Source organism: Mytilus galloprovincialis, chromosome 3 (genome assembly GCF_965363235.1).
Source record: "Mytilus galloprovincialis chromosome 3, xbMytGall1.hap1.1, whole genome shotgun sequence".
Lineage (NCBI taxonomy): Eukaryota > Metazoa > Mollusca > Bivalvia > Mytilida > Mytilidae > Mytilus > Mytilus galloprovincialis.
This window is the reverse complement of record NC_134840.1, coordinates 4,270,306-4,284,921: the sequence shown is the minus strand read 5'-3', so window position 1 is coordinate 4,284,921 and position 14,616 is coordinate 4,270,306. Positions and strand designations below refer to the sequence as shown.

Genomic DNA, 14,616 nt, shown 5'->3' with positions numbered 1-14,616 from the left:
AGTGTTGAGAAAAGCTTACTTGACCTTTCAGGTCAGGTGAGATAAAAAGCTATGATACCGTTTGGAAGTGAATGGCACACCAAGCTTACATGCAAGAATGTAACTAGCGATTGAAACCAACTATGGCATCAATGCTTAATTTTTACGTAGTTTTTCGATTATAAAATTAATAAATTGTCATGTAACCATCACTGTTTTTTTAGATAAAGTTTTTGTATTATTGAAAAGTTTATAATGTAATTTGAAAAAAAATATACCTATATGGTTCAAATACTCATATGGTCCAGCCCGTTAATAATCAAACGAGTATTATACTTATATGGTCGGACCATAGACAAGTAACCTTATTTTTCTATTACACTTCAAAAACATTCTTCTACTGGAGTTATTTGTCAGTCCAATATGTACGTGTTTATTTATAACCCTACAATATTAAAACTATTTTAAAATACTGGGAAAAGAAGTACAGTCAAATGAGGATACCTGTAAGAAAAGTCCACCCTCTAGACCCGACAAAATTATCTTAAAAGAAACAGAACTTTAGTTTACTTTTTTTAAGAAATGCTCGCATGTCTGACAACATCATGGGGTTTTCCTTTTCAAAAACTGGAAGAAAAAAAATTGTCATCAATCAGGCTGATTGTTTTTTTTTTTTCTTGTTTGTATTGTTTCACATTTTGTCATCTAAGAGCCTGACTATGTGATTGTCATGATTGTATGGGTTTTCATCTTTGTAATAGCCTGGAGTTGCTTACATCAATTATATTTGGACTATAGCTTTCTCTTTGGCAATCATACTTCATCTTTTTATTCTTGTACTGAAATTCAATATTTTAAGATTAGAAGTAAAAATAAATTGTAATTAAATAACTAAGAAACTCCAAATAATTGATGAATATGAAGTGGACTTTTAGTTTAATAATATTTTGTTATTCAAACAAACCTACTCTGTTAAGATTCTCTTACCAGAGGCGGATCAAGAACTTTAATAATGAGAGGGGGCAGTTGACCGACCTAAAAAGGGGGGGCTCTAGTCATGCTTCAGTGAGTCCCAATATAATATACCATAATTTTTCCAGGCCGCCACCCTGGATCCGCCTATGTTCACAAAGGTAATTCACTTGACCCATATATATTTGTTTTTGAGTAGTGTGTATTTTGAATATTTATCAAATCAACATTTAGCATTAAAATAAAAAAATAATGCATTTGGAGGTGTGAAAATGTATTTCATTAGTTCAGATTATGCAATGGACATATTTGAGTATTTAAGCTGTACCCATGGCTGACTTGCTTCTCACAGTGAGATTGCTACCAATTTTGAGATATTTTTTTCTAAGCACTTTAAGCATTAGGAACAACAAAAAATATGTTGTACTGTGAATTATCAGAATAGTTTGATTTATATCATTAGGTCTTTTGTCCTTAGGTGTGGACCTTCCACTTTCTTGTTCTCCATGACTTTCAGTGAAAAATATTAATTTGAATCCCTAAACAGTTTAAAGAACAACTATCTACTTTCAGGGTGGGGGTTGTCTTTTTTTCTAAAAAAAAATTATCTGATCTGTGTTGGTACTCTTTTTAATTTCTCGTGCTTGTCCTACATGTGATAAAACTGGAAATATGGACTAACTCAAAGTCACCATGGATGCTGCATTTGTACCTTCTGAAACCTGTGTTATGATAAATCTAATAGAATTTTGATTTCAACTTTTTCAATTGTATTGTATATGTATGGTATGTAATATAGTCCCTCAAATTACTATGAATAATATTTTTTTTCAAATCAGATGCTACTAGAGGGGACGCTAAAATGTGACTGCAGGGTCTTCATGTCCATTGATAATGACTGCACGGTCTCCAAGAATGACTAAGTAATAATTTTTAGTAACTTTTTCCTTAATGTTTATGATTTCATTTCTCATGCTTCGTTTTTCCCCAATATTTATTTTCCCAGCAATGTCATCCCCCCCCCCCCCCCCCTATTACCACCCTCAAAAATCCTGAGAGGGAGATTTTCAGAGACATAGTAGTTTAGTATATATGTCTGAGCTTTTTTTTTGTATGGCAAGAATTATAGTCTGTTTTGTTAACACTGTTCCAGGTTTTGTTATCATGATTTATGAATCCTTTAGCCAAATTATGAAATTATGAAATTAAGGATTATGTACCCTTGTGTTGATTCAATGCTAAACATATGAAAATTTTTTTTTCTATTAAATGCAATGACATAGTAAATAATAATGCTTTGCATCAAGTTTCCCCTAGGTATATGTACAACATGGCCTATCTATATTATACATTATATCTGTAGTTTTGATACAATTAAAGTTTGAAAAGTTCGTTAAAAAATGGCCACAGAAGGGGTCATAAACCTTATGGTACTCATTTATATGCTTTTACGAAATAGTTAATAAAATTGAGAATGGAAATGGGGAATGTGTCAAAGAGACAACAACCCGACTAAATAAAAAACAACAGCAGAGGGTCACCAACAGGTCTTCAATGTAGCGAGAAATTCCCGCACCCGGAGGCGTCCTTCAGCTGGCCCCTAAACAAATATATACTAGTCCAGTGATAATGAACGCCATACTAATTTCCAAATTGTACACAAGAAACTAAAATTAAAATAATACAAGACTAACAAAGGCCAGAGGCTCTTGACTTGGGACAGGCGCAAAAATGCGGCGGGGTTAAACATGTTTGTGAGATCTCAACCCTCCCCCTATACCTCTAACCAATGTAGAAAAGTAAACGCATAACAATACGCACATTAAAATTCAGTTCAAGAGAAGTCCGAGTCTGATGTCAGAAGATGTAACCAAAGAAAATAAACAAAATGACAATAATACATAAATAACAACAGACTACTAGCAGTTAACTGACATGCCAGCTCCAGACTTCAATAAAACTGACTGAAAGATTATGATTTCATCATATGAACATCAGGCACAATCCTTCCCGTTAGGGGTTTAGTATCATACCATAATAACATATATGAGAAGAACATAACCCGTGTCATGCCAACAACTGTTTTTAGAATAAATGTGTTTAGTTCCGATGCAAAGACCTTATCAGTGACTCAATATTAACGCCAAAATATGCAATCTTTAATGACTTGACAACAGTATCGTAATTATATCCCTTCTTAATAAGTCTATTCAAAGGTTTTGTAAGTTTCTGAGGTGAATACTGACACCTTTGTGCTTTATAAAGAATATTTCCATAAAAAATTGGATGTGAAATACCTGAACGTATTAGAAGTCTGCATGTTGAGCTATATTTACGAATGATGTCTTTATACCGATGATAAAATTTAGTAAATGTTTTGACTAGTTTGTGATATCGAAAACCCTGGTGTAATAATTTTTCAGTAATACATAAATTTCTCTCGTTAAAATCTAAAACATTGTTACATACACGAGCGAATCGTACAAGTTGAGATATATAAACACCGTAAGATGGTGACAAGGGAACGTCACCATCTAAAAACGGATAATTAACGATAGGAAATGAAAAATCATCCCTTTTATCATAAATTTTAGTATTCAGCTTTCCATTAGTGATATAGATATCAAGATCGAGAAAAGGGCAGTGGTCATTGTTAGTATTAGCTTTATTTAAAGTAAGTTCAACAGGATAAATTTCATTAATATACATACTGAAGTCGTCATTATTGAGAGCCAAAATATCATCCAAATATCTAAAAGTATTATTAAATTTGTTTATCAGATGTTGTTTCGATGGGTCTTTGCTTATTTTTGTCATAAATTGTAACTCATAACAATACAAAAACAGGTCCGCAATAAGTGGTGCACAGTTAGTCCCCATTGGAATTCCGATAATCTGATGATATACGGAATCCCCAAAGCGAACAAAAATGTTATCTAGTAAAAATTCAAGGGCATATCGTCTTGGTACCTGTTTTGACGCGGACCAGAAATGACGCACCAATTTAGTTTTGGGTTTTATATTTCTAAACAAAAGCTGTGACGTCATCGATAATTACTATTCATAACATGATGGTGAAGGTCATATGACTACAACATAGATGCCTCAAACTCTGTCCAGAAATGTTATTATTGCTTGAATTAGTAAAGATAATGCAATTTCCGCCATTTTATTGAGGTAAAAAACAGTCGACCCTTCCCAGAATGATTATCAGTCCTAAATCCACTTTGGCCGGCAAAAGTATGTAAGCACATGCTGCCCCAGTTTGTGTTTTTCAAATCATATGACTGTCATGTGACATAGTTTTACATTTAAGCGGGAATCACTGTAGAACAAATGATCGTCGCTTATATAATTTTCTATTGTTTATCGATTTTTTTCATTCATTGTACGAAGTATACATTGATAAATGTTTTAATGTCAATGTTGTTTTATGAATGCAATTACTTCTTATTTTCAAGTATATGGAATATATATGTCACTTTGATAAATTTTGAACAATTTTATATAAAATTTGAAATAAAATATAGGTTACAATTAAATTAATGAAAAAAATTGTGTTGCTATCAACATGATCATAAAAGTGACTGTAAATGTCAACATTTGTTATTAAAATTAAATTTGTTGAATAGTGTTAACTTTAAATTATCCGGATTGAAGCAATTTATCGAACACCAGGTACACTGCAAGTGGTTTTTACTGGTTTGTTTATAGTGCGTCATTACTGGTACCCATCATAAGTTGACAGTCCGTTTGTAATGTTAGCAAACATGATTTTTATTGCTTTTACTGTTTCAAAAATCAACTGTTTAATGATTGAAATACATTAACAAGTGATCAACCTTTCATTCTATTCCGTATTTCTTTTTCTTTTAAATGGTAGATTAAATGCAGAGACAAACACAACGTTAGGTGCGTCATTACTGGTTCCTCGGGGATATATAGTATCAAAGCATGTCCAATTAACATAGTTTTTTTGTTTATTGCTACTAAAAAATGACCTAAAAGAGTTTGAACATATATATATTCACATTCTGATTTTTTGAATGCCCATTTGATTAGGTGTGTGAATTTTTTCTTAATGAGAATGTGAGGCAATGTGGTATACAGGGTAGAAAAATCAAAACTGAACAGATTCAAAATCACCAATATAAGCATGCAATTTATCAAGTACTTCCAACGAGTTATTGACACTCCAAAAGTAATTTATTCCACTATTTTCGAAGGCCTTATTTGAACAATTTATTATCAGGTGCTGGTAGGAAGAATAGACAATTTAGTAGTTGAACAATGGCTTGAAGACGAAATAAATCTATATTTGTAAGGGGTTTTGTGTATTTTTAATTTTAAAATTTATGTTATTTGTTGTAGTTGAGACCAAATACATCATTGGAATGCACGAGAACAGGTTGAAATTCATTTGGTTGTTTACCCTTCATCATTCATGTAATCAGTTCCAGCATCAGGATCTTTTCCCGCCAAAAAATAGTAAATTGCCCAGGTAATAGACGGACGAACTATGTAAAATTTACGGTCAAGCTGTAAAGTCTTGATTTTGACACACAACATCACACGTGTGTCAAGATTAATAATCATGAAAACTAGCTTAGAACTGGGTACTATCAACATTTTCTAAGGCAGCAACCATTTGATTTTCTGGGGGGGGGGGCTATGGTTTTTTTTGGAAAAAAAAGTTTGTTTCCAGTTTTTGGAGAAAAAAATAATTTGTTTTTGATTCTGAGAAAAAAAAATTGTTTGTTTCACCCTCAGCTGCCACTATATGTAATGCTAAAATTGAAAGAAAAAAATTGTTTTCGACTTGTCGCGAAAAAAATAGATTGTTTTTCGCCGCAGGCGAAAAAAAAAGTTTGCACAGAAAAAAAAACCATAGCCCCCCCCCCCAGAAAATCAAATGGTTGCTGCCTAAATGAGATCCTTTTTTTTATATTTTAGATTCTGAAATTTCCCGTAGATCTACGAAATTTTGTCTTTTGTAGTTCATAGGCTTGTCTTTTATACTGAGTGACTGTTCATAGGCTTGTCTTTAATAGTTCATAGGCGGAGCCATGTGGGGCCTGTTGGGCCCAGGTCCCCCTTTTGTGGGAAAAAAATGGTTGATTATATAGGGAATCACTGAAGCATGACTGGAGCCCCCACCCATCCCTTCTTTTAGCTCAGTCAGCGAGTCCCCCTCTCATAAAAAGTTCCGCCCCTGTAGTCTAACATTTTAAGATCTTTTAACGGTATTTTGTGATCATTTCAAAGGTACCTTTATATTTGTTAACTTTAAGATCGTTCTACATAGTATTTGTTTTTGTCTATGCTTCTGAAGAATATGTTTCTAATCAGTGGTGTTCAAATCATGCGATGTTCTCCCAGGAATATGGACTCCGTTTTTTGTTGTACCTCTCTTTTATCTTTGAACTTTATTAATGATCACTAATCATAGCCGGCTTTAAGGTCGTCTTTAACTTTTTCACAATTTGTAAGAAAAGACAGCATGGTTTAAAGTTAGATGACATTTATGTCATTACCACCGACCGTTTCGGTGTTGAAAATAGCTAGGTCAAATAGGTTTTCAGATCCTCTCATGTGGCCGACTTCTTCGTGAACCTGTGCCGTTAGACAACAGTTTGTTGATATTTCTTATATGTGATTTTGCGTTTTGAATATCATTGTCTTGTGCCATTTTCGTTTACTATTATGTTGTTTTACTCTTTGTCTGGAAAAGATTGAGTCCGGCTCAGCGGCCAACTTCATAGAATAATCCGCAAATAACAACTTGCATGCTGAACTCTCCCATCATCCCGTGCCTACAGAAGGCTTCCAACCAAATAACAAATCCAACTGAAACATATAGCACCACAAAATAATCTATATAAAGGTATTCTGAAGTCTCATACAGTCAGTTATGTCATTCGATTTGACGTGTTTTTGGAATACAGTCAGTTGTGTTATTCAATTTGACGTGTTTTTGGAATACAGTCAGTTGTGTTATTCAATTTGACGTGTTTTTGGAATGCAGTCAGTTGTGACAATCAATTTGATGTGTTTTTGGAATACAGTCAGTTGTGCCATTCAATTTGACGCGTTTTTGGAATACAGTCCGGTGTGACAATCAATTTGACGTGTTTTTGGAATGCAGTCAGGTGTGTCATTCAATTTGACGTGTTTTTGGAATACATTCAGGTATGTGTTTCGATATGCCGTGTTTTTTTGGAATACAGTCTGTTGTTTAATTTAATTTGACGTGTTTTGGGAATGTAGTCAGTTTTTTTCATTTATAAAAAAGAAGATGTGGTATGATTGCCAATGAGACAACTATCCACAAAAGACCAAAATGACACAGACATTAACAATTATAGGTCACCGTACGGCCTTCAACAATGAGCAAAGCCCATACCGTATAGTGAGCTATAAATGGCCGCGATAAGACAATCTCTGTTCTGATACGCTACCCTCCACTTAGCGATAAGACAATGTAAAACAATTCAAACGAGAAAACTAACGGCCTTATTTATATAAAAAAATGAACGAAAAACAAATATGTAACACATAAACAAACGACAACCACTGAATTACAGGCTCCTGACTTGGGACAGGCACATACTTAAATAATGTGGCGGGGTTAAACATGTTAGCGGGATCCCAACCCTCCCCTAACCTGGGACAGTGGTATAACAGTACAACATAAGAACGAACTATAAAAATCAGTTGGAAAAGGCTTATTAAACTCATCAGATGGACAAAAATATTAATTTGACGCGTTTGGGGAATATCGTCAGGTGGCATCCAATTTGGTTACAGTTGACAAAGAGAAGTAAAAAGCACTTTTTAATAAACTTTCAAACTGTTTAACAAAGAGAATATCAATCATCAATCCCCGTCTGAGCCAAATTGTGTGTAAAAAATGAAAATAATAGTAATAATACCCACCATGCAAATCAAGCATATCCTAGTTGTAATTCAAGTTTCAAACACTGGATAACAATTTCAATGAAATTTGTAAGACGACACTTTTTAAGATAACTGTCACGCTGACCTAAAATTAGAAAACCCATCCATCCTTTCAAAATTTAGGTATATAAGGGACCCGTCTCATTGCTTATGTTTTGTAGGTAGGAAAGTAAACAAACATCAACATATACTTCGATTAATATGAAGATATTCAACAAAACATAGAGATATTATCATTACTAAAGACAAGATATTTACAAAGAAAGCAATTAAGTCGAAATTTTCAAAATTTTATTCCTTGTTAACAGGCGGGAATTGTAACATATGTATACTGGTAATAAATATTCTAGTAAAAGGATTTGTAATCATTACGTTAAAGTAAATCGTAACTTCGCCAATGCTAAAATTCAATGCACTAAAGTCGTGTTCTAGATAATACAGGGTAGATATTGGACCGCGACCGCGACGGTCTTTGATTAAAACAGGGAAATCTTCCAAAACAAGTATGGACAAATGTTTCTCTAAAATCCTTTGTCCCAAGAGCATATATTACTGGATTCAAAAATGAATTTGAAAATCCTAATATCAGCAAATGTGTCCCGACAATGTCCTTAAGAAAACAAGTCTTGTCTCCACAGATGATCTGTGCGATAGATGTGATCAAAAAAGGCATCCACGTCAATAGAACACATCCAAACACAACGGTGAGAGTTTTCAAAGATTTTGCTGTCCTTGCAGAAATTCGTAATTGTCCGTTACTTAATCTAGGCTGAGTAATGTTTTCAATAGATTCAATTCTTTTTATGTGAATTTGCGCATTTTTGTACAATCTCCCATAGATCACAAACATGGCTGTAATTGGAATAAAAACGCAGCTGGAAAATAATACAATTATGTAGTTAGCCGGTACAACATACAAAAAGGAGCAATATTTATTGTACGTTGACACACGCCATCCCATTAATGGCAAGAATCCAACAGCAATAGAAATAATTGATACCAAAAAAATTCCAAATATCACTCTTTCCCGTTTCACTATTTGAATATATCTTAGTCCTTTAAAAACAGCGATGTATCTGTCTATCGCAATAAGCATTAGAACTAACAAAGAATCAATACAAGCAGCTATAGTAAAACCAATACGAACCAAGCATAAGTCTAGAGTTTTCTCTGAAGCTCTTGTTACAAGAGTTCCAATTGAGACAAAGCCAACGCAAAGGTCTGCAAACCCCAGAGCCGCAATAAGCATGTATGTCGTGTTGTGAAATTTTTTGTTTACAGCAATCACCAACAAAACACAGACATTGATGGCAATAATCAGAATAGTCAGTGGTATAAGACAAATCTGCTTAATGTTTTCATGAATACTGTCTGTAGTGGAAATGCATTTCAGAGAATTTGAAAAGTTATTCGAGTCGACAACTTCTGAATTTTCACACGAGTTCCAGATAGAGCATTGTATATTTCTATTGTTAAATGTTGGTTGCAGTATATCAATCCATTTAATAAAATTACGTCTTGCAGGAGCTAAAGCCGTCCAATTCATTTGAATGTGTTAAAATTAATCCCAAATTTTACTTGGGGATAAAAATAGACTTTTTATCACTTATCACAATTAGTTAAGAAAACAATCTGATAACTCCAAATTTATGAATTAGATAAAAGAATTATTAACTACTTTTTAAGAAGTATTTAACCGATAATCTTTTTATTCCTGTAAGAAACCTTATCTACGAATGACGTGTGGCGATTACAAAATCTGTATGTACATCTGCGCCTTCCCTCTTCAAGTAAGATGAAATCATCACAATTGCTTGTTCAGGAACGGATATATAATGACAAGATAATATGAAAAATGTTGAATATTGAGTATAATGGACTCTAAAATAATGACACGGCGGCCGGCATGATGAAGATGTTTAGAAATGTTATTGAAATAGCGGTAAAAGAGGTCAAATACATGTCAAATCTGTAATTCTATTCTTTTATTCACAATATATATGTGGTTTTTGGCTCGGATTCTGACCAATGCTTATATACTAAATATATATTTATATGCCGCATTGTTGTTGATACCAATTATGTAAATCAATTGTATCTGATTTTATGCCCTTTATGGGCCCTGTAATTTGGGAAATAAAAATACTCTATTCTATTCTATTCTATAAAGAAAAAAAAGTAAAATATGAATTATAAGAAAAGGCATATTACACATTGCAAAGGTGTCGTTGTTCTACGACTTATACTGAATTGTACCTTTGATGTTTTCTACTATTTTTATGCCCCACCTACGATAGTAGAGGGGCATTATGTTTTCTGGTCTGTGGCTCCGTTCGTCCGTCCGTCCGTCCAGGTTAAAGTTTTTGGTCAAGGTAGTTTTTGATGAAGCTGAAGTCCAATCAACTTGAAACTTAGTACACTTGTTGCTTATGAGATGATCTTTCTAATTTTTAAGCCAAATTAGACTTTTGACCCCAATTTCACGGTCCACTGAACATAGAAAATGAAAGTGGGAGTTTCAGGTTAAAGTTTTTGGTCAAGGTAGTTTTTGATGAAGTTGAAGTCCAATCAACTTGAAACTTAGTACACTTGTTGCTTATGATATGATCTTTCTAATTTTAATGCCAAATTAGATAATTACCCAATTTCACAGTCCATGGAAAAGGATAGTGCGAGTGGGGCATCCGTGTACTTTAGACACATTCTTGTTTTTTAAGAATCAACGAGAAATAATGTGATAATGACCAATACACTTCATTCAGTTTTTAAAATACGTTGTGAGCTATTGTCTAGTCAAAAAATCCATTGACGAGTCCTATACATAAGAATTATATATATGGTTGGGAGTATATTGTGACGTCTTTTTCGCTAAACTCATGTACATTGTTGTTTTGGGGTCAGTTGAAGCCCGCCTGTGGGTGTGGAATTTTCTCGCTGCTTTGAAGACCCATTAGTGACCCAAGGCTGTTTCCTGCTCTTGGGTGGGATTGTTGTCTGATCTTGTCTGAAACATTTTACGCTTCCATTCTCTATTCTAATTGGAAATCAAACTTCAGTTCAACAATTCAATTTAATATTTTATTTAACTCTTATCTCTCAATAATATATAATACAACATTGCATTAAATGTAAAAATATATCTATATTCTATACTATTAAACGAGAAGACCTCATTTTGTGTGTCGCTTCCCTTCCTTCCACGATTAATTAATCATCATGCCTCTGTGTTCTATATGAACACTTTTAACATTGACTTAATATTTAAACAATGAACCATAAAAAATGTTTAAACGATGTCAAGATCAGAAGAAACCTTTTACAAAGACATGTGTACCTTATAATTATCCCAAGATATTTTCTTGAACCATTGGCAGATTAAGTTAAAATTATTTAAAATTTACTCAGTGAAGAGTAGGCAACCGAAGCGTTATCCTTGGCTGACCCGTGACAGTGTCTGTTGCTGAAATATCTTTAAAAATACGGAATTGAACACAAAACTAATTCAATCTAACCTTGATCTCTGAGGTCAAGGTCAGGCGTACTCTATCTGACGGACATGCCATCTTTACTAGAGATATCCCATATTCATAATATACTTATCCTATAACAAAAATAACTGAGAAATTAACGTTTTAAAAATGACGTTCCAGTGAAGTGGTGCTTCTCTTTACAAATATATGTTTTATGGCACTCCATTAGTTGAGCTTGCGGATCACCCCATTATCTCGAGCAGTATCTTTCTGTCCAAGGGGTTCCTTGGTCGAATCCAGACTGGTACAGTCGTAAAACAAGAGACCTACTTCTTCGCCAGTCAAATTTTGTCTCTCTATATATCAATGTTTTCGAGATTATGGTCAAAACTGGAAATATTTTTTTTTGTATTACTTTTGTGCTATTTACAGTTTTTATCTATCTAATTTTAGTTTTCAAGATGATAGACAAAGGTGCAAAAAATGGTGAAAATCATCATTAAAGGACAACAACTTCAATAAAGAGTCTACCAACGATTTCAGTCATGTTGCCTTATTTGTAGATCTTGTCTTGCTGACACTTCTGGCTTTAAAGTTTCTATCTATCTATTATAGTATGCAAGATATAAAACATACACTTTAAATGATATATATATCATCACCTAAGAGCAATAACTCCAATAATGAGTTGTATGATTTCTTATTACAAGAAATAATCAAATCCTTGCTAATAATTGTACGTTTTACCCTTATGTTCTATTTTAGCCAGATTGGTTGGCAGGATCATGATCATTGGACACATTTTAAATAAAATACCCTTATGATTATTGTGGCAAAGTTTGGTTCAATTTGAGTTTAATTGACCCAATAATTGCAGAGGTAGAGATTTTTGTAAAAGAAAACAAAAAATAAATATGGATGTCAGATTCCAAGTAATGAGAAAAGCTATGGACAGGAGAGCTAAAAATAGGCTGTCAACTTCAAAGGCAATACATAATGTTTACCCAATGTCAGTATTGCTCTATTAACTGCTTTAGTTTTTGAGATAAAAGCCCAAAAATTTAGTTTTACCCCCTAGATATAAAAATAGGATGTGGTATGATTGCCAATGAGACAAATCTTCACAAGAGGCCAAATGACATTGAAGCCCTATTTTAATTTTAGCAACAAAAAAACATTTGTGTTTGTGGATGAAATCTGTGGGTACACTAGATTCACTAAAACAAACATTCAGTTAAAGGGTACCAATTGGCCCAGTTGTTGAATATTTGGTTTAAAAGTTTATGATAACAAACAATGACAACAGATGCCAAGCAATGGCAATAGCTCACGTTTTGTGAAAGGTGAGCTACAAATGGGTTAAAACATATTACTCATGTAGAGGTAAATTGATGATAAAGGCTGTGTTGACTTGTTTGCGGGATCAGTATTACTATTCAAAGATACACTTTTTCTGATATTTTGTTTCCTAATAAAAGAAAATAATATATGCAATAATATGCTTCACTGAGCGCAGCCTGATAGGACCACAGAGGTTGAACTCTGACCAGATGGGTCAAATTTGGATACAGTATTCAAGCTTTATACGTTCTAAATTTTGAATGTAATCAAATTTTTGACATAAAATAGGTTTCCGACACAAAATAAATGTGGTCAAAGATCTTACAAATCTATTGTGCAATACTGTGCAACTGAAGATTTTTTCTTGAAACTTTTCAAAAATTCCAAATTTAAATATTTTGAAAAAAAATATGAAGACCTTCAAAATATTGGAAAAATCCCCCCCCCCCAAACCCCTAACCCATCTTTTGGAGACCCCCCTTGGAACAATTACCCCAAGACTAAACCCCATCCTTTCCTTAGTATGGAACCTTATTGTACAATGTCAGAGAGATCCATACACTTACACACAAGATATTGTCCAGAAACTACAAACATTATTGTTTTTGGCTCCTTTTTGGCCCTTAATTCCTAAACTGTTGGCCCCATAACCCCTAATGTGAATACCAACCTTCTACTTGTGGTATTAAACATTGTGGTACAAAGTAATCAAAATACTTATTCACAAGTTATTATCCTGAAACTAGAAAAATGCTTGTTTTGGGCCCCTAATTCCTAAACCATTGGGACCATTATCCCCAAAATCGATCCCAACCTTCCTTTTGTGGTATTGAACCTAATTAAAAAATTTCATAGAGATCCATTGACATAAACTAAAGTTATTGTCCAGAAACCAATGTGTCTTCAAACGACGACAAGGACAACATACCATTACACGATCCCCAAAAAATGTTTGGGATCGTATAAAAATAAGGGATGTACTTGAGTGTTGCTTTCTTAAGCTTAAACAAAAGATATTTTTATTGAGAGCATCTCCCAGGAAATAAAATTGATAAAAATTAATATTAGTAATGTACCATACGAATGTTTGCATTTAACGGTCATTTAGAATTCATCCAAACAGATAATGGGTATATGAATAAGCAGGGGCGGAGTTTTTAAAGATTGCTGAGCGGAGCGAGTCAAAAAAAAATTTGGAACCTTTTTTGAGCTCAAAAACATAAAATTAGTGTAAAATGCACTTTTTAAATGGTTCCTGGCGTGGGGCATGTATATTCTATAGTTGCTGTAAAGTGTAAGGGTTGGACATTTTTTATGCTGTAATCTCCCTATTGATTGTCTATCATTAAATGATAGTATTGATCCAAAGCTATGTACTGATATAATTGAGGTGGAATTTGTCATTCCGGTCAGACATGCAAACCCCGGCCTCAAAAAAATATGCCCGTGAATTATTCATCATATTCATTTAATGCTAAATAATTCTGTTGGAAATTTTCGCAAATAGCAAAAAAGTGGACAAGATTATTGTTTTCAATCAAGATACGGCGAGAATTTTTATTTAATGCAAAAATCAGAGTCAGATTTTTTTTCTCTCAAATACCTTAGACTGCCTCCTGAAATCAAATGGTTCTTACCTTAGACTTTAAATTTATCTAGAGCTTATACTGACTGGGGATCATTATTCAACTATCATGTCATTTTAAAATAGTCTGGGGCGTTTGAGGTTGAACATGTTTTCGTAGGTAAATAATATTGCTGTGGATTTTTTTTTTTCTTGAGAGTGTAATAGTGTATTACTTTCTGTTTGGTTGAGTTGTGAAATAGAAGTCACTACGTTCTTGCTCAATCCTGTGTCGCTTTGAAGGTATCATGGTTGTCACCCTCAGCCTAAGCA

General features: G+C 33.6%; 1 protein-coding gene across 1 annotated transcript; it reads right to left on the bottom strand.

Moving 5' to 3' along the window:
• Positions 1 to 8,182: 8,182 nt before the first annotated feature.
• On the bottom strand, positions 8,183 to 9,507 carry LOC143066295 (glucose-dependent insulinotropic receptor-like). The gene has a single exon (XM_076239281.1). It carries the CDS (start codon positions 9,452 to 9,454, stop codon positions 8,324 to 8,326), a length of 1,131 nt encoding a protein of 376 aa, XP_076095396.1. The 5' UTR covers positions 9,455 to 9,507; the 3' UTR covers positions 8,183 to 8,323.
• Positions 9,508 to 14,616: the final 5,109 nt, after the last annotated feature.

What these genes read in the sequence shown, in the direction of transcription:
- LOC143066295 (XM_076239281.1), bottom strand. Translation starts at nt 9,454, where the DNA reads ATGAATTGGACGGCTTTAGCTCCTGCAAGACGTAATTTTATTAAATGG.